Source organism: Sabethes cyaneus, chromosome 2, assembly GCF_943734655.1.
Source record: "Sabethes cyaneus chromosome 2, idSabCyanKW18_F2, whole genome shotgun sequence".
In the NCBI taxonomy this organism is placed as follows: domain Eukaryota; kingdom Metazoa; phylum Arthropoda; class Insecta; order Diptera; family Culicidae; genus Sabethes; species Sabethes cyaneus.
Window position 1 is genome coordinate 217231635 of NC_071354.1, and position 22167 is coordinate 217253801.

The following is a 22167-nucleotide window of genomic DNA, read 5'->3' on the forward strand; positions in this document are numbered from 1 at the left end:
CTAGCACGCATACACACATTCGATCGATTCGCAACACCGTAGCGAATAAATTCGAATTCAAATCGTCATTCTCCAACAAATTACCCCTTTCCCAACAGCTTATTGTCATCGCGGTGTTAACGCGCGCTCACAGAAACGAAGTTCCGCGTATACCTACCTATCTACCTACCTGCACAGTTGGCGATCAGCGGAAAGCGAAAAATGAACAGCACACGGCATCGATTGATACGCGCTCTGAATAGATTAGCATCCACGTCGGCCACATCGGCAGCCCCGTCGGCACCGGCCGCGGCAGCCGCGAACAGCAACGCAACAACCGTCAGCAAATCGTCGTCTCCGGCGTCGTCGTCGAAGCAAAGCCGTAAAATTCCCAGCTCCAGTTATGCCACATCGAGCTGTCCCCATATGGTGGAAGTTGCAGAAACCATCAGCACACGGCTGCACGAAGTGCGGCAGAATGCCCCACCAGCCATAAAGCTGGAAAATGCACGACCTTATTCGGAAGTCCCGGGCCCGAAGCCGTTACCCATCCTGGGCAATACGTGGCGGTAAGTAGACATTATTGTATGCTTTGGTGTTTTCAGAAGTTTATATTAATATCTTGGTTGTTTCTCGACGGAATTCCGTTCTCTCATCACCAATTTACTGGAGATGAAATCTAGTTTTGGGATAAAATATGAATGTTATTAAATTTCCATGACAGAAGAGATACAAACCATCAAAATAATCAGTTTATGATATACCCTTGAACAACCCGGAATATCTCTAGAGTATTGTGATTCTTGCAATATTTTGGGAAAACTAGAAAGATTACCCCGTCGAATGCAATTGGTTTCATCCAAAATGTCTTATTTTGTAGAAGTTATGGCCGTTCGAATATCGCCAAAATTTTACCTGTCCCGATCATTTTGTCTAACTCCTTTACCAAGGTAGGGTAGATGCTCCAGTAATTGTAGTAGGGTAGACGCTCCATTAGTCGCGTAGCTACGCACAATATAATTCCTTTTTTCTGGTTTATTGAGTTATTGCTTCAATTAATGCTTGTGGAATATAAATTTATCAAGCACAAGGTATTTGTCACAAGGCAAGACAATTGCATACTTTGACGAGTAGCTTTATAAGGAAAAAAATGAATTTCCCGGTTCAATTATATTGTACCAATAAATGTTCCCTTGATTAAGTTTGGTGTTCCTTTAATTGTGTTATTTCGTATACATTGTTAGGTTGTTAGGTGAAGAAACATTGTAGCACAACTATAGAAATGAGTGCTTATAGTTGTGCGCTTCAACTACGCCAATAGTTGAGTTAGATTTGAGAAAATCGGCATTTTAGCAAATAATGCTTTAATTTTAAATGGTGTAGTCTAACTACCAATACTCCAAAGAACTCTCGCGTAACTTTTCAAACGGCCCTAAGTAACAAATGTTAAAAAATCGAGTTGATAGTTGATCATAATTAATCACATGCCTATAAATATTATACGAAAACATCCATGCAAATTGATATTCATTAAATTGAGAAAATCAAAGCAGGCAAAATATCCTATGTACAATTTTGAATCATTCATGTTCCACTGTTACATCGGACATTTGCTTTGGTAACCAAGACAACGTCCAAAGTAACAAACAAATCAAACAACACAAATCTGTACTTTGGTCGTTTTCTGTCTTGAAGGGTATTGCACATCAAGTTCTAAAAATCTGATCTTGAACGCACCGAAGGCAGTTGCTTATTCAAAAGGATGCTCATAGGTTCTTCAGTTAGTGTTTATTCTGCACAGAATAGGGAAAAACAAGCGCTATCTAACCAAATGAACGGTAATTGTGTGAAATATAATAGTGATGTATTATGACTTATAAATCAATTTCAATATTCTTTTCAGCTTTCTGAGTCAAGGACCTTGGACAAAATTTACTCATCCAGGTGTTGATCGTTGCACTTTCAATAATTAAAAAAAAAATTGATGATTAAATATGATAGGCAATTGACTCCAGTTGTGAAAAAGTTCTGGTTGTGAAACAGTAAAGTTTTCCAGTTCTAAAATACCCAGAAAATAAACTATTTTATAGTTCAACTAAAATACTTTTAAAATACTATTCAGGCATACGATTTATGAAATTTGCCTATTACAAACTTGATCTTCTCGTTTTTACATACATTACGCGCAATTCAGATGTGGATGATTTGGAGGAACGGATAAATGACTGTATTTAAAGGGTTTTCGTTAATAAATGATTTTTATATATTATTTTCCATCTGTATTCCTTTGTTTTCTTTTCTGTTTAATGGATTTTGCAAAGTGTTTTACAACCAGGGGCACTTTTGTTGGCAAAAAATACCCTGTTTTCTAATATTATTATAACTTTTTTGTTTTAAACGAAAAAATACGCAGTCTTTAACAAAAAGATATGTATGTCTTCAAACTTTTGGATGATCCGATTAAAAAACTATGACCAAAAAACAAAACCTTTTTCATAACCGGGGACATTCCCCTATATGTTTTGTTATATCTTATGGAGAGATGGAAAATGAACGATATTTTGAAAGATATCGCCAACTTTACAAATCATGATCTGTATAACTTACGACAAACAGTGGAGCTGCGGTCGTAATCACAAGAATTTAATCTCTCAGCAGTCGATTACAGAGTAGAGAGTAACATCTTACCTAGCAGCGAGGAAACGGATACCAATGTGGCTTACATTGAGAATAGCGCACAGCACACAACTAATAGCTGGCCGATATCTGTTAAATTTGTTTATGCAATCATATGAATCAAATCATACGAATGAATCACATCTGTTAAACATAAAAATCAGATCTGTTAAGAATGGTAAATTAATCGTCAAAAGATGATAAATTATTTATTGATTACACATAGCGATTTGAACGAATGCCTTATGTTCCTAGACGTTAGAAGAAATTTTGCCCCGTTCCTGCTCATATGTACATATGTATATTGAATGTATGTTAAATATCATGATATTGAAATCATATTATAGAAATATCGCATTACCGGGAACGATGAAATGAAGATTCAAAACAACCAATCCAACAATAAGTTAATCAAAACGACCTATGTAATATGTCCAATGTACATTCCGGTTGAAAAAATGTACTATGTAACTTTTTGGGCTTATTCCATGTAAATTCTGCATAAAATTGCAAGATCTCTTTATTGTTACAAAGTACATTTATGCATCCTGACTTTGCAGAGGACAGAATAGAAAAAAAATTAATTCAGTTTTAAACACTTTCAAATAATATTTCATCAATCTTTGCGCGCGCTTTACTTGCAAAAAGTGTTTTGTTAGATAGGTCCTTTTGAAAAGTTACGCGAGAACTTGTTTTATATATTGAACATAATTGTTTTATTTAAAATACTACGGTGACAAAAATATGCATTAATAATGAATAGTAGCGCAATCTATTCTGGACTCTTCTGGTTAGCGTTTTACGGAGGGAAAAGTAGGCTTGATTTCCAGTTTGAATGCGTCATCGAATCTTCTAACTTGTATTATTGTCGACGGTGACCAGAGATCCCAAATATATTTGGTTTCCAATTCATTGAATTGAAACTTTATCCTCCCAGCCTCCGTTTCTAATTGCCACCGGCGTCCCAAGCTTTATAGCAATGATGTCGGGGTGTTCTGCGAAGGCTAGGAATTAGCTACTCTTACTAAAATCCACCAAGCCTCAGGAAGCTGTAAAGTTGATGCGTCGCTGGCCGTTATCGTTCGTGTAGGTGTGCACGCTATGGAGCCCAATCACCGGTCTACACCTGGGCGTACCTGCCGACTTGGGCGGTCATATCCCCGATGATGATCTTGGTGTCCCGTAGCGAGCAGCTGCCGTACGTTGCCTCCAACTGCGCATAGAACACTTCCTTTTCATCGTCGGGTCTACCTTCGTGTGGACAATGCACGTTTATGATGGTGTAGTTGAAGAAACAGCCTTTACTCTTCATCCATGCCGAATGTTCCGAGTAGAATTTATCTTGATTGTTTTTAGTGTCTTGGATTTAGAAGACCATCTTACTAGGGCCACGCTAGCGAGTCTCGTGATTGGGCTGCCATATTATAGTGTCGAGACAACACCGTGCTTCCTTCCTTGTACGACTTTATTTTCCACCGGGGTTGGTTACCCGATCTCCGCTAAGGTTGCTCATATTCTGTCTGACCACGAGGAGGGATAGAAGTTGCTGGATAAGATCAGATCAGGCGATCAGCATCTAGTAGGACAACGGGTTCGTTAACCAACATCAAATCTAAAAAGCGAAAATTTCTAATCTAGGCAAGATCTTGCAGGGAAAAGTCATCTAGCAGAGTAGAGTAGTAGAAAAATTCGATCGCAAACTGTCAATGACTGGTCATTGACTGGACATGCGAGCCTGGGGAACCGCCAAGAAAAAGCTGATATTCGAATAAACAGTTTCGGTTGAATAGATTGAAAGAGATCTCGTCGAAACAGGTTTCGGTGAAAACGATGGTATCATAATTCGATTGAGCAACAAATTGCAAAAAAGTAATCAAAGCATCCCACTGACGTTTTGGTAAAAAACAAATCTATCCCGGTAAAGATGCAGATATCGCTTGCGAAATAGCAGCAGAGCAGTTGTTCGGTTTAGAAATTCGATGAACAATCAGGAAACGAAAGAGATTCGTTGCTATACCTGCCTAAGCTGACGAGTTGAAAGGCCCCTGTTACAGAAGTTAACTAAAGATCGAGACGTCTAAGATAAACGCTACCACCGTAGAAAAAAGGGCTTCCAAATTACAAATTACAAGGCATTTCGTCAATGACTGTTAGCCGATCGTTAGGAGTACAGCAGAATTAGTTTCATTGTTGAGACACTTCAGAAGTTTCATTGTTGAGACACTTCAGCATTTGTAAATCTCCATGAGTATTATCGCGCAGTAGTGATAAGCAACATATTGGTCCCAATTTGAGTCAAGTCAAGAATGATGTCATCAGTTAGAGTGTCTAACTGTGGGGATGGATTTCGAATGAAATTTGGAGGACGATCAACGAGCGAAGAGAGGCGAAAGTCGGCACTCGGCATTGAGCGAGCGCGAACCAGAGCGGCTAAGCCAGACGCTAGTCAACGATACGCCGAGCTGGAGAGGGCTGTCAAATACGCTTGTAGGCGGCACAAGAGAGCCAGGTTGTCTACTAAGATAGATTTCGCTAAAGGACAGAACTGGACAGCTACTGACTCAGAGTAGCTTTACCGAGGGATTGAACATTTTGAACAACTCTTCCGACTTTCAAATGTCAGAGACCAGCAAAACTAGCAGCGTATGACGCCTACAGTTCGTCGAATTAATTGCGTCAACTCGGAGGCACCATCGTTGGAAGAAATTGAATCAGCCATCAAAAGTATGAAATCCAACAGAGCTCCAGGGATAGTCTGTATGTCAGCCGAGATGCTCAAAGCTGACCCATCTTTGTCAACCTTGATGCTGCAACAGCTGTTCAGTAATATATGGGAAACCGCAACTGTTACCGTGGACTGGATGCAACCCAGCTAGCACCAACTCGTATATCAATGTACGAAAATTATCGTAAATATCTCCTAACAAACTCGAACTCGTCACTAAACCTGGATAAAGTGGGACGAAGTTGATTTTCTATCGCATATAATGATAATAACTGACATACATACGATTTTCAGCACAAAATCGTATAGTAGTGCGGAGCGACTCGCGCTTAATCGGATATTATCGTGTATAAGTACTTATATAGTCGTAACGCTCAAAATTATTCGTAATCACGTAGGGTAACGACCCCAGAATTCGCCCCTTTTATCAGGTTTTTATGCTGTAAAATGAATAAATCGCCATATTATTATAAAATCAGCCCTGAACTCAGACAAGTATGACTATATATTAATATTCTATCTATTTTGGCTATTCGGAATCGCGAAAATTGAAATTTGATAGCAAAAGATCCAATTTTGAGCAGGAACCTCTAGTACCACATTTCGCCCATAGCGATCCAAAATTCGTCCTCCAAGTGACCCAAATTTCGCCCACTTGTTATTTGTTGCAAATTTCCCAAATAACCTCAATTATTTTATTAGAATTGTTGTTACTATTATTTAATGTTAAGATTATGTCTATTCAGTGGTTAATATGGCAATCAATTTGTATCAGGAATTCGGTAAATTGAAATAAACTGATCATGATCACCTCCTGATACCTGATTCAGTAAAACTAAAAAACACAGAGAAGGTGGGTTGTAAATGTTTGGTGAAGGTGGGTTTAAATTTTCATTGCAGTAAAATAAGAGCTTTGACACTCGTCAAAGATATTTAAAATGAATGGTCCTGTTGGTGCTTTTTCTGGTCCTTTGTTGAATTCATTTTCACTATTGACATGTGGGCGAATAAATACAATTCAGTGCCTACAGAATGATACAATGTTTATTTCAATAGTTTAAATAACCTTAATGATTACTTATATCATTGTTTAGTAATTTTTTGGGAAAGAGTAAATGTTTACTGTGAACAATAAAAAATTAGATGAACTGGAAGATCTTGATATTCGGCTATATATATTGACTAATCGAAGGCGAGACTCGAGTCCACAACCTAACCTCTTCCCCAAGAAATAACTAAGCTTAACTTCTATATAGCCAATAAAAAGATGAAGAGAAATTTTTTTTTAGTAAATCACTGTCTGTAAATAGGTATGCCGGTTTACTGTATTAAATATTCCTGGTAACTGGTATGCATACCCATCTTACCTACTCAACTAGGATATTTTTTGACATAACTTGGAACTCTTAACTAGCATTTTTGGTTAGACCGGGTTTGTAATGCTAAGATATTAGAGCTTTCATGACGTTATCGAAATATTCTATTTTATCACCACGATTTTTTCTTTGTTGTCCGCATTGTACATTAAATTCTTTTCAAAGTTTTATCCATGCCAACAATTTTATTGCGCTTAGATGCTTTAAAATAGTAGACGGATTTTTCGTGTGATTTTCCAATAGTCAGATTTATTCTCATAACAAGAAAAATTGTGATTTTTGAGAATATTATGCGCGTCTTATTAATTCGTGCGGTTTTAATCTTATTATCAATTTCGATGTCGGTTATTGCTAATTCAACATCTCGTTTGATAGAAACCCCATTAGCCCATGTTTAGCAGGTAATTCTTTTGTTAGATGAATTCAAATGAAGATATGATGTGCTTTCTGCATCAAAATATTATTTATTCGATACTTTCACTCACCATTTTGATAAGCATAAATCAGCGAACAAACTAATCGATTGTGACTTGCTTTTGCTTATGTGTGGCATATTTGCATATATTTGATAGATGAGGGCGAAAACTGGTTCACGCAGTAAGTTCGGTTAAGTATATACAGATTCGACCCGGGCGAATTTTGGAACTCATATGATTTACAATACCCAGTTTTCGCCCAGTGCATTTATGTTATATGTTCAGCAGAATTGCGCTAAAATATTAAAATAAAGGCACAATTATGAAATTTGAAACAGATATAACCAAATTGATGCGAAAAAAGTGCAAAGAGATACGATTTTCCATTACTTTTCCTCAATTTTATTTTTCGTGCTCGTTCTTGAGAATGGAAAAATCGCGTCTTAAATACAATACCTATTTTTCAAACCGCATTAAATCATTAAAATACATAAAACAACACAACGAATTCTATTCAAATAACTGAAAACTGAGTTAAATTGAATATAAATTAAACTAACAACTTATAATTCAACTATATATTGAGTTAAATCAAGGGAATACCAATGGGAGGGCGAATTCTGGGGTGGGGGCGAATTGTGGGGTTCTTACCCTATATCGCATCCAAAATAGTACGGATATGCCAATTTTGCGCACCAAATACGATTTATTAGCATGTATATCTGTACGTAATGCTGATTTTTATCTTTTTTATACATATAAAAATGCTAGCTGGGAAGCTATATTGGTCCCTGAAAAGGACACTTTACTGAATCCTGGTAACTGGTGTGGCACCACGTTGCTCTGTATTACTGTTAAAGTTCTTTGTAAGGTAATGCGTAACCAGATCCTGGTGAAGATCGACGCTACTCTCCAGCGATAGCTAGCTTAATTTCGTGGTAGCCGATCATGTGTAGACCATATCACAACGCTCCGCATTATGCATTAACGAATTCCAGGAATCTCTACTGTCAGTTTTCATGGAAAGCATTTGATCGACTCAACCACAAAACCATCTGGGGCGCACTTAGACATAAAGGAGTTCTAGATAAGCATAGTACGGGTGTTCTCGATCAATAGACTAAACCCAGGATTACATTGAATTCCTCTAACGACGGAGCAGCTAAATGACCTCGACCTTGCCGACGACATTAGGCCTTATAAATAAAAGATATAGAGCACAAGCTCCCATACGATTTAAACGGGAAAAGCAAAGTAAACTGTTTTATTCATACGGCCTATTGTCTTGCTCACACAGCGCCGGATTGATGTGCACAGCAAGAAAGTTCCCACGCAGCAAGCACCTCACAGTCTATGTAGCAAAAACTAGGTGTAACGTTGTGAACAGTCCCACCAACTGCACAGTATCGGGACAACAGGTTGATCAAGTGGAATCCTTTTAATATCTTGATAGCCAGACAACGTTCGATGCTGGTAACAAGACCGATTTAACCACACGGATCAGGAGAGCCAGGGGTATCTTTGCAGGTCTGCGAACTATTTGGCGTTCAAACCAGATCACTCTACATACCAAACCGAATTTTCAATTCAAACGGTATCCGTATTGCTGTATACCTGCGAAACGTGGTAAATTCTCTCGTTTATTCTACGATATCTAGCCTAATATGGAAGGGGAAATTTCTCCACCTACTAGGTTTTCTAGGCGATTTTCTCCAAGCGAGAATCGCTTTCTTCTTTTCTAGCTATCGCCAAGTCCGATATCGTGCCTGAGTTTCTCCGTGTCTGTCCCACTACTTGAGAGTTCATTCAACGAGCTCCTGGAGGGCAAAGATGTGTAAATAAAGGTCGGCTAAGTGGAAAGCGGCATGCGAAAGAAGCAGCTTATTTAGCTTTTGATTCGGTTGCAAATTCTTTGCGCGCACCCTTGAAGAAACTGGACCGCGGATTCGTAAGGTGCTTTACGTTTCGTTTTATGTCACTGGTGTCTGTCGTTCTACTTTCTGACTAACGAGGCTAGTTTTAATTGGCATGGTTCCTCGGGTCCAGGCCTGCTACAATGATCTATGCACAATAAGATGGGGTCGTTTTACGGTCGATGAAAAATGAAAGAACTTCAAATAAACCTTCAAAAGGAATTTCCAATAAACCTTCGGAATGGTCAAATGATTGGCATTGTACCCTAACATTTCAGGTTCAAAAGTGAATTTCACTGAATTCCACTGGGCCAGGTAGGCTTTCCATTTCCTCACTCATTGTGCAAAAAGTACAACTTTTTTTTATTCAACACAAGGAGTAGACCTGCTGCCACAAATGAGAAATACATCCACACAAAGAGAAACAGATCCTAAATAAAGAGAAATATAAACAAACTTTAGTTTCTCATTGTGCAAAAGATAAGAAACATTCAAAATCGCCCGTACTGCAGTACCTACGTGTAAAAGGGAAACAGAAAGATCCGCGTCAGAAGCAACTGCACGGGAATTCCATTGTTGCAATATTTATCATCGACTATTGTCATATGCAACATTTTTTGCACTGCTGCTGCTGTGAGAAGTCTAAACAGTTTTTTTTGTGTCCATATCATGGGAAGCCAAAAAGCGTATGAACATTTTGTTGCTCCTCAATGAGTAGAGCAATGTAAAGGTTGCTGAGCAATTGCGGTCAGTAAAAAAGATAAAGGTAAAACCAAACAGAGCAGAATCAATCGCGGCTGAGTAGAGGGTGAATTTTTCTCTTCTCTTTTTTTTATTTTGAGGAGGAATCATCCATGGGACCAAGTACGATCCTGTGCCATCAGGAGAAAAACAAAATTTATTAAATATTTTTATCACTGGATTCGAACCCACAACACCCGCCAGGGCATGTGGCTTGCTGGTATTATTTGCGTGTGCTTCTAGTTTTCTCTAATTTTTATTGGATTGGACCAAATGTTTTATACTGTTGGTAAACATCAAATTCTCTCACAAATAGCTGAACACGGGTTGAAAATTATCTTTGTTCGCCAAATAAAAGTTCGACTGAAACTAAAAATATCTACCTAATAACGACATTTGGTCACACGATCTGCCACAGAACATTTCGATTGTCATTCACCTTATTGATTTCGAATGCAAATCTCCCTCATCTGGTTTGATTTAGCATCGTCTGCATCCCAGTTCTATTTGCGTCATTCTGCTGAAATTTCCAAAATAAACCAGTTCTCGTATGTCGTTAGGGTGTGTGCACAGTGGTCTGAACCCGGAGCGTAATAAGTTGAATATCTCATTTTCTAAAGAGCTTACATCGAAAGACTTATTTGAAAAGTCCAACTAAGCATGCAAAAAATTTTGTCTAGTTCTAGTTCTGGACCATATAGTGAGCATGGCCAGGGCACCCACAATTGTCGCCACTGCGTCAATACAATGTAGAAACCAAATAAAAATAAGTTATTTATTGTCGTCAAAAGAAGGAAAAAACATACGATCATCGAATTAGTTGCAGAACGTGGTAAAAGTCTATCTAGTTAAATATGGTTACTAAGCGCGAACAATATTGCTTATATTTTTCAAGTTAAAATTAAACAACAATTGTGGGATTCCCTCACAATTCAAAAAACCAAACCTGCATCTCAAATTATCGCAGGACGTGACACACATCACCAGCTTTCAGTTTGGACAGTTAAGCAGATGAAGACAATTAGCACATTTCTGATAAATTATTAGCCACCCCAAGTAGCACCGACAAGTAGCTGCCGATGGTATGTTAAATATTACGAAGTCAATATTTGACCGATTTGCATCGCATTACCCGGCAATTAACACGTCCGCCGTTTTGATATCAAAATGCAACGACTTAAAATACATTGACAGTTGTATAACATAGCTCCAAAATTTACATGTATTCACGGTCACGAAAACTAAATGCATGAAAGACCACGACGGAATAATTTTCAACCAATTAACTTAGAATTTATTTAGGGGGTTTTTGAGCTTATTTTTGTATTTTCCAGACATTCTCATACTTGTGTAGTTCGGCTGACGTCAATTCCCAACTTGTTTTATCCATCCTGATACCGTGTTCAGTGTGAAAGGAGTTAAATAGTGCATGGTAAAGCCTCATCGAGTTAGCGGTTTGACGTCAACACAAGTTTATCGAAAAATCAAAATTGATTTTTTTTACTCAACCTAAAAAACAAAATATATTTGCATTAATTCTAAATCTCTGATGCTGAAGCAGTACCAGTTTTCACAGACATTTCTTAAATAAAACGTGTATTATAATTCTATTGCAAAGTTTTCAGTGTTAAGACATAATCAGTTCACAGAAAACTTCAACCATTTTTATTGCCCATCAAACTTCTCTAAACTTTGTAAATATAGTTTAAAAATCAACAATAAACATTCCACTGTTTTTTCTTCGTTTTATTTTTCAGCGTCTTCCCGATCATTGGCCAGTACAAGATATCGGATGTGGCGATGATATCGTTCCTGCTGTACGAGCACTTCGGACGGATAGTGCGACTGGGCGGGCTCATCGGTCGACCCGATCTGCTGTTTGTTTACGACGCTGACGAAATCGAAAAGGTTGGTATTTGCTTCGTACCTATACTAGCCTATCAGTAGATGATACCATGCGGAGTTAGTTTGAATATAGATTTATGCAAACTAGCAGACGAAAGTTAACGGCCAGTGAAAAAAGCTGCCCAGCTGACCGAGTGACACGATAATTAAATTCCATCGTCGGAGAAGAGGAGCAAGAGTGCAGGTGCTGGATTAAACTATCGGTCTGTGTTTGATTTCGCATTCCAGCCGATTTGGTTTTATCTTCCTCGCTGTAAAATCTACATAAAAAAGAATCTACCAGACGAAGAGTTTTGAACTGAACTAAACGACCTTTGACTGAGACGGTTTTATTTTATTTTGCTGCACTATAACTATTGGTAATCTTCTATTGAAAAATCTTGATAGTTATGAAATCCATCAATAAAATATCGACTACATCTAGTAAAATCTACCATAAAACTCAGCAGTAAATTGTAGCTCTCCCATGGAAAAAAAATTAAGTACCGGCTAAATTTAAAGCAGTATCATTCGATTACTGAAAATAAAGCAGCAAACCAGTTTCACGGACGGATACAAGTCGATCAACCCGTCGAGATTCAATGTGTAGTAGGTACCTAAAAACATAAAACCAGTTGCACAGCATTCACTCCGAAAACTCGGTCGGTCAACCATTTCGGTTGACATTCGTTTAACGAATTTTGCCAGCTTGATTAAATCAACTTCAAGGTTCGTCGCCAGTTGTGCGGCGGCGCGATGCGATGAAATCTCCTAACTCTATTGTTGTATATATTGCTTTGAACTTGAAACTTTAACATTGGTACGTCCCTCGTCCATTACGGTATTTTAATTTTTAATCATTTTCCCCCCCGGTTCCATTGTCATGGCTGTTTTATGTCGTTTGATTCACCACTAATTGCCCCCCGCTAATCGCTCCTCACCCTTTCATTGCAGGTGTACCGGAACGAGGGACCCACACCGTTTCGACCGTCGATGCCCAGCTTGGTCAAGTACAAGAGCGAACTGCGAAAAGACTTCTTCGGTGATTTACCCGGCGTAGTTGGAGTGTAAGTATGCGCACACAAAACCGCGTGCCACCGCCGCCCCATGCCATTTGTAATCGGGAGCTTTCCGGTAAATCATTTGGTTGCTGTTGCTACTGCCTGAATGGGCTTCGAATTCCACACCAATGCAGCAGCAACAGCAGCAGTCACTGTCAATGTCTTTTGTACTGCACACTCGTGAACGACGCATGTTTTACACGCAGTTTCACTTTTTCATTGCGTGTCTGGGGGCAGGGTGATTTGTTTTCTGTTTTTTTTTTGCCTCTGTATGTTTGTTGGAGGCACATACACGCTTACTACCGCGGTGAAAGCTTTGGCCGCACACCGGCTGCTGTCACGCAGACAGAAAATTTTATCAATGGAATCGGGCGGAGACCGTTTAGTGAATGGAATTCCGTTTGCTAATGGCATGGTATAATTTCAGTTTAGTCGAATGCAAAATGGTACTTTTTTACTAGATACCATCGGCATTCTCTTGTCATATGAATGAATATAAACGAAACGGTGAGTTTATTCGAAAACACCGAGAAGTTTATTTATTAAAAATATGGCAATGCAGCTACATAAAAATTTGAAAAAGAATCTGTATTAGTATATGTTATTTTTCCAATTTTAAGTTAATCCACCTCCCGTGGAATAATCATTACAAAGCCAGTATCCAAATAGGCAGAAAAGTCTGCAGATTCATAATTAGAAATAAAAGACTAGTGACTTTTTCAAAAAATGTAGTTGTTAACAGGGATGGTTCGATCACTTTGACTCAATTTTGATTCATTTGACACTACCGTCTCAGCTGAGCAAAATTTGACAAAGTTATGTATGAGACATTCGTAGAATTCGTTATTATTTACAGTTTTGCAGAATAAAGTGTTGCTGTAACTTTTGCAGTTACGGCGCTGCAAGGCTAGTACCTCTTTAGTAACTAAATGAACGTTCATTTAGTTACTAATATGGTACTAGCATTGTAGCACCGTAACTACAAAAGATACAGCAACACTTTATCCTGCAAAATTGTAGATCTAGTTATTATCTACAAATGTCCCATACATCAATTTGTCAAATTTTGCTCGGTTAGGACGCTACTGTCAAATGAATCAAAATTGAGTCAAAGTGATCGAACCATCCCTGGTTGTTAATGTCCCTTGCCTTATCAAAGTCTGATTCGCCTTCGTAACTTGTCCAGTGCAAAAAGCCTTGTGAGAAGCAAACCACATGGCTCTTATTTATTTATGGTAATTGCTATAGAGCTTGAGTTTAATTTGTGGTCAAAGTAGAGCGAAATGAATTTATGTCCACGTTACCTTTGAAACTATTACAGAAAATAATATAAAGTCTCAAAGCAACTTAATGATATCAAAGCTGCTTTAAAAACTTGGAGAAGAATGGGTCACTAGGTAAACACAGCTATTATCAGACCAAGTTATCAGGTATTCCCCACAATATATAATTTTATTCACTCGATCATTAAAACCGTTAATAGAGGGTAATAAAAAAATTGTTACCTTAATGCTCTGCTACTGAATAGAGTTAACCATCAACGTAACGTAGCATCAATATAATAAAAAGTACATTAATTTTGTGAAATAATGATTATATTTTCAATGATAAATAAGTAAAGTTTTCACTTTGTCAGTATATTTAAATTCCGCTGGAATAAAACTGATGTCTTTTCTTCAAAAGAAAAAGCTATATTATGTGAAATTCCAAGGCAGGATGCTTGATTGCGAAACACTTTTTTTTCTTGCAGTTTTGATCAAATGAAGGTCATTTTTACGAACTTCCTCGATTAATATTGGTCAAAAAAAATATTAGTTTAACTCAAAAACCAATACTAGATATTTTACTATCAGTTTTTATGTGGAAACAGCTTTCTTCTATAGCTAGGAGTTCGATTTCAACCCCACGGAATTATAGGTTGTAAAATTATACTTTACATTACAATTATCTTTGCAACGAGAAACAGACATTTTAGCTCTTCAATTGGCCTAAACTCTTTGAAATAGATACATACATAACATGACAAGTCAATCAGTATATTGGGCAAATGGGAACAATAATCTTAATAATTATAAATTACTAGCTGAGTGCCCGGCCTCGCTGGGGGGCCGCTTTGTCTCTCAGCCACTTGTACATCTGTAATTGTAATTAGACTTCTCATAATGCAAGAAACAAAACTCTTTTTCTTCATTTGAATGCCCCTATTCCCCTTATCAGAACCCCTCCAGGCATGTTGTCCTCCAGCCACTTGAAAATCTGTCTTTCGGAATTCCCTATAAAGCGAGAGAAAGCTTTTTTTGCTTTTTTGAGCCTCCACCTTGGCTAAACCCGTCCTTTTAAGATCCCATTGTCTCTCTTGTTGTCTCTTAGAGATCTTGTTCTTCAAGTTAATCCTCTCACACAATAGGAGTATAAAATCGAATTACGAGAATTTAATAACAAATAAATCCTAGTCGTATATTTCTTACGAGAGACGAAAGTATAGGTAATCTACGCTTACGAGCACCTTTTACGCTTTTTGCTACTTTTCAACCAATCGATGCTCTTTAGAACCAGCAAGTGCGGAGACTAGTTATAATTTGCCCTTGTGCAATAAGCTTCATTCACACTTCGAACAAGTAGCGTACGGGAGGGTATTTCCAGCCCATTAAGCGGTAGCCTGAACAATATTCAGTTGAAAACTATATTTATTCGAGACAAGATTTTTATACCAGTTGATAGAATATTATTTACTGAATATCGGCGTGTATTTTGGTTTTAATGAAACGCTACTGAATTTGAGTTATAGTCGCGAGAAATGATGAAGTCGCTGCGGCTAAATTGAGCCCATTTTCTATAGTGGTGTCTGTGTTTTTTAAATCCGACCGGCCGAAATAGCCTGCACAGGGATTAGATGCTTTGCAAAAACAGATCAAAAGAGAGACCGATGGATAACGTGTCGCTATTGCCTACATTCCGGGCTCATTGAAGATAATTAGTTTTGCAGTGGCAACAGCTTGCTGCTGGCGCTAGTATATCATTGAATCGTTCATATACATTAGCGCCAGAAGCAAGTGGTTGTCACTCAAATACTAGCTATATCAACACGATAGAAGCGTTTCAGGTGTTTCAGGCCTCACATATTGGTAGTAGTGTAAATAACGCACCATATGCTGGAATTAAAAACAAAATGCTGCTCATGGCTAGTGAATGAAAATTGATTTATATTTTTATATCAGAGGGAAATTTTTGTGTTCTTCCGTGATAAAAAGAAGTAGAATTGTTCTGTGATAGCATATTCACAGCTGTTTAGTTTCTAGAATAAGTAAACGTGTTCATAATTGTGTGTTTTCCAAACCATCATCATCGACCAACATCGAATGGACTAATTCTACTAAGATTTGAACCCACGACCACTCGCTTGTCTAGGCAGACTCGGTAACCTTGAGACTATAGGGCATAATGTTAAACAACAAAACCCTTTATCCTTATTTAGACCTCCTCTCCTCGTTGGAGACCACCTTCTTTTTAATAAACCACACTGTTCTGATTCCCTAATGGCAAATTTTACGAAGAATCGTCTTCGCGTTCCAGAGTATGGCAGTGCAAACCGTTCCGGAGTTATGGCGGAACATACACTCATACTCACGCTGCTCGTCACTCCTATTGCCCCCCGTTTGGCACCTCTCTATTGCCAGCAGTCATTTATGCCTCTGTTTTCTTTCCGAAAATCCCTATAACGGAAGAGAAGCAAAACCTTTTTCCACTGCTCTCTCCTTTTAGACCTCCCCTCCCCCTTGTCGTCCAGCCACTTGTACAACTGCTATCGATCTAAATGCAAGAGGAATGCAATCCCTCTTACTTATTTAGACACGCCCCTTGTTTTGCCAAACCCTCAGTGCTGGTTCCCTTACGTCAAGGGTTGTATTCCAGGTTCTGAAGTTATGGTGGAGCACACAAACATACTCACGTTCACCTTCATATATTTAGATTTTTAAGCGTCTTAATAGGAAACTTAATAGTAGTGCGTCAGTTTTGTGCGAATTTGAAAACTATCCGACTACCCTAACTACCCGGATATCCGACTCGCGGTTGCTTTTCCTCGTTTTATTTCACGAGTAAAATCGTTGTCATGAGTCACGTGCGTACCAACATGTATGAATTCCTGGTATATCCAGCTCCACCTCGGCTCTAACACCATTTAGAATCCCCATCAACCAGAGCTTTCCACCAGAACTCCCTGAAGTGCTATAAAGCTACCTTCAGAAGGTTTTTATAACCTTTAGAATCAGGTTATAAGCTCAAGTAGTCGTATCACGCTATGTTGTAATCAGCAATAAAACCGATTAGGCTTTCGCTGCGCGACAGCCACCGCCATTATTTGGCGAGGCTCTTCGTTTTTCGCTCTGGTAAAAAGCTTAATTAGTCCGCCAGCTTTGTTAACTTGAAAATACTTCTGTGAGCAGAAAAGTTAAACTTTTACTGTCAGATCGTCCTGATAAATTTGGTGTATAGCGATCATAATAAAATATCCCGTGGAATAATGAGTAAATTTTGAAAAAGCTCCGTTTGTTTGCAGCATATGCGCATTAAATTTTATCGTGCATGTTGGTATGATAGGTTGATAAAATCAACGCGCCATTGAAATGTTGCAGTTTTCAAAAACTGGCTAAATAAATATATTCAGTTAGACAATCTCAATTTCTAGCTAAATTCTTTTAGTTGCTTCCTGTCACAGCAAAACCGATTGATAATAACTACCTTTCTGCAAAACACTTTGCTTTGATGAATTTTTGTTTGGGAGCCAAAACAAAATACTAGAATATGGCAATATGGCCTCGCATAAAAAATGCTTTTGGTGTTTGGCGCTTTAGTATTCTTCATAATAACAGCAATAAATCTCTTTAGTCAGGGTGTTAGTTTTAAGAGCTCTTTAAAACTAACATTTTTATTGCGGTTTGACAAGCAATCGTGATAAGTTCAATTTTGATTGATGCGTCATATTATATTGCTACGCCACACTTATTGTAAAATTATAAGAAACGTGGTGCAGCCAATTAGTTTTATTGCGGTAATATAAGCAACTACAATAAATTTGCTTTATTACCAGTTTTATTATGGTTTTATAGCTAGGTATAAGTGTGTATTCTCGTATTCTCATGGTATTGCATAATACCATCTTAAAAACCCGGAGGCAATGATTAATGCCGCAATAAAACCTTTATAAAATTCAAGTAAAACCAGGTGGCTTTAAAATTGTTCTTTGGGAAGTACTTCGTTTTTGCGATGTTAATGGTTACCCCAATCTTGCTGCTTTCAATTTAAAAAGCCTCATTTACTGTTCTATGGTCGATTCTGACCCTGTCAGTATTTTCATATGTATATTAAGGTTACAAAGGAGAATTACGTACGGACATGTGTCCAATAAAATCGTATTCGCATAAAAGCCGCTTGTTCGTACCATTTTGGAGGCGAAATCGTATGATTGTCAGCTACTATCATTATAAACGATAGAATATCAACTTATGGGCGCTTTATTATGCTTTATTTACGATTCCAAATTTGTTAAGAGGTATTTACGATAATTTTCATACAATGACATACGAGTTGGTGCTGGCTGGGGATGACGTCGACGTCATTCGCAAAACCAAAGAAGGTGAGATGACGTGATGATTCAAGTTTGCTCTTCGTATTGCGCTGAATAGTATTTTAGAGAGTACATCCACTTACTTTAGTCCGTCCAACGTTACGAAAGCGGCTGTGGTCTCACACCCCCCTCCTCTTCTAACACATGATTTTGACGCATCCGCTTCGAATCAGCTTCGATTTGGCAGAAAAACATGTTCTAACATTATCTGCCACTGCTCATTTCGTTTGAATGAATTGTGCGCCGCTTCAAAGTCAAACAAACAGATGATGAGTCCGCAAATTGTTCTTATGGAAGTTATCTATTTAGTAACTGACTCAGGGTAAACATCTGATCCGTCGTAGAGCGACCCTCACGAAAACCAGGTTGGTACTCGCCACCAAGCAGCTTATAGCTCCCCACTTTTAGAAGTTCAGCCGGGATACCGTCCTTCTTAACATTCTTCCCATTTTTGAGCTCACTAATTACCTTCAAACCCTCACAGTTTGCACAAAACTAGCATATGCGTACTAATTTGGGGGCCACATACGTACTACAAAATATACGTTAACAGTTCAACTTTATAAGTCTTTGTATGCGATAAGATCCGACTCAAAGCGATTAGTTTTATAATGCTATACAATTCTGTACTGGAAATCGTTGGTCAATAACTTGTCATTGTCAAATACGACAGGCTATAAACTCCCGCACGCCTGGGCCGTTTTACACCAATCTTGGCATATATGTTCCTTGACATAGGACATTCGGCACTGGGGGGTCCAAATGAGTTAGCGTTTCAAAGCAAGAACAATTGAGGGACTGACCGGCGGATAGAGAAAGTCCAAAAAAGCTTTGTTTTTTTTTTGCATGATAGAAATTTCCGGAGTTTCGAAAATGATGTGCAAGTAGCTGGAAGACAGAAGGGGGTTGTCTTCTAAAAAGAAAACCTTCCTTCCAAATCTATAAAAGTGTATGTATGTTTGTATGTACGCTTCGAATGTACCGCTATGACTCCGGAACGCTTGATTCTTCATCAAACTTGGCATACATGTTCGTTGACAAAAAAGAATCGTCTCGGAGTGGAATGGGATGGTCTATTAACAACAGTATTTTCATTATGCGAATTTTCGTATCGATAACAGATGTGCAAGAACTGGGAGATAAACGGGCTCGAGTAAGATCGATCACTTAGCTAGTAAATAAGCACCTATGTACATAAATTAAGAGATAAATAAAAAGAAGCATCATTAGAAATATTATGATAGTTTAAGTTATTTCGGTTAGAAAGACTATAATATTCGTTAAAATGAGTTATTTTAGTATTAAGGTTATAAAAATGTGAAATTGAAAAACATCGATTGTATCGATATCGATTGTATCGATCGATGACCGACCAATAAAAATAAATAAATAAATAAAAACAAGATCACTACTTCTGAGCATATTACGCAGAATTTTCGCGTGTATATTCCTGCTCGCAAAGTGATGGTGTGGTCAGCGATTCAAGTCTGACCGTCAAGGACCTTCTGGACTTTGGAATTGGTCGATCCAATGATTGCAATGTGTAGCCTCTGAAAGCGGTACCAAATGGTAAATCTTGTCAGTATTTTTTATAATAACTTGCACTGGATCCGGATCTACGGCTCCTTGCCATGCATGATCCCCAAGATCCCGCAAAGGTAAGCGCTAAGCGGGCCGTTTAAAAGAATTTTCGAAGTACTGTAGAAAAACTAAACCAAACTCCTGCAGGGCTTTCAAAAACCAAAATGTTCCTGTTCCGGCTTAGCTAAAATCTATACTTATGAGCAGGGATGGTCCGATCGCTTTGACTCAATTTTGATTCATTTGACAGTAACGTCTCAGCTAAGCAAAATTTTACAATGTTAAATATGGGACATTTGTAGAACTAGTTATTACCTACAATTTTGCTTTAAAATGTTTTGCTATATCTTTTGAAGTTACAGTGCTACAATGCTAGTACCTGATTAGTAACAGAGTGAACGTTCATTTAGTTGCTAATGAGGTACTAGCGTTGCAACTCCGTAAATACAAAAGTTACAGCTAAACTTTATTCAGCAAAATTGTAGGCAATAACTAGTTCTACAAATGTCCCAGACATAACTTTGTCAAATTGAATCAAAATTGAGTCAAAGTGATCGAATCCCCATCCCGGCTTATGAGTTTTGAAGACACTGAGGACTAGATTTTTGGAACTTTAATTTCATGTGCCAATAATACGTTACTGATGGAAACACTATATTTTAAGGCTTGGAAATTATACAAAATAGAGTGAAAATTATGCATTTATTTCTTATTGATAAGATCGCACTGAAACTGTAAAAATTATACAAAGTCAAATTTATTCATACAATTCATTCTCTATTCAGACATGGAGAACCCTGGCGCGAGTTCCGTTCCCGTGTGCAGAAGCCAGTGCTGCAGCTTTCTACGGTCCGACGCTATGTAACCCCTCTGGAGCAGGTCACCGAAGAGTTCATCGCCCGTTGCAATCAGCTGTTGGATGGAAACCAGGAACTGCCCGATGATTTTGACAACGAAATTCACAAATGGTCGCTGGAATGTATCGGCCTGGTCGCACTGGATACCCGGCTCGGCTGCTTGGAACCAAATCTGGACCCTAACTCGGAACCACAGCAGATAATCAACGCTGCTAAATATGCACTGCGAAACGTAGCCACGCTGGAGCTGAAGGCACCCTACTGGAGATATTTCCCAACCCCATTGTGGTCCAAATATGTTAATAATATGGATTACTTTGTGAAGTAAGAGCACTCTATGCAATGCCCTAATGGTGCTTGTTATTAATTCTTTAATCTTTGCAGGGTTTGCATGAAATACATTAAAAGTGCTACACAACGAATGAAGCTGAACGAAGGCCGCGCACTGGACGGTGAACCATCGCTGTTGGAGCGTGTTATTAAAAGTGAAAAGAACGAGAAACTGGCGGTTGTGATGGCGCTCGATTTGATCCTGGTCGGAATCGATACCATCTCGATGGCGGTGTGTTCAATCCTGTACCAACTGGCGACCCGGCCAGCCGAACAGCAGAAGCTGCACGAAGAGCTGAAGCGAATCATGCCCGATCCGAATACTCCACTGACGATCGCGTTGCTCGACCAGGCACATTATCTTAAAGCATTTATTAAGGAAGTTCTGCGAGTCTACAGCACCGTCATCGGTAATGGTCGGACCTTGCAGGAGGATACCGTAATTTGTGGATACCGGATTCCGAAGGGGGTATGCTTTGCCTACAATTTCTTCTAAATTATACTATTAAATTTGTTGGGTTTTGGCAAAATTTTAGGTTCAATGCGTTTTTCCGAATCTTGTCACCGGTACGATGGAAGAGTACGTAACCGACGCCCAGAGCTTCAAGCCGGAACGTTGGCTCAAACCCAGCCAGGGTGGAACGGGCGATAATTTGCACCCCTTCTCTACCCTACCGTACGGTTACGGGGCTCGTATGTGCCTGGGCCGCCGCTTTGCCGATTTGGAAATGCAAATTCTGCTGGCTAAGCTGCTGCGATCCTACAAGCTCGAATATCACCACGATCCGCTGAAGTATGTCGTCACTTTCATGTATGCTCCGGAAGGGGCACTCAAGTTCAAGATGACTCCACGCGAATGACACTCGAAGCAGGTTTAGCTAAATCAACTGCGAATATGTTCGTACCGTGCGAATGATGAAGTACGACGTTTTGCTGAGTTTATTGTGTACATAACCAATTAGCGATATGAACTACTGTCTACTGATTTTAAATGACTTATGA

At 38.6% G+C, this 22167-nt stretch overlaps 1 protein-coding gene across 1 annotated transcript; it reads left to right on the top strand.

The window, feature by feature from the left end:
* The first annotated feature begins 201 nt into the window (after positions 1-201).
* Positions 202-22025, top strand: LOC128738651 (probable cytochrome P450 301a1, mitochondrial). The gene is made up of 6 exons (XM_053833958.1): positions 202-548; positions 11584-11734; positions 12665-12777; positions 20764-21159; positions 21220-21634; positions 21702-22025. The coding sequence occupies exons 1-6, from the start codon at positions 202-204 to the stop codon at positions 22023-22025; spliced, it is 1746 nt and encodes a 581-aa protein (XP_053689933.1).
* Positions 22026-22167: the final 142 nt, after the last annotated feature.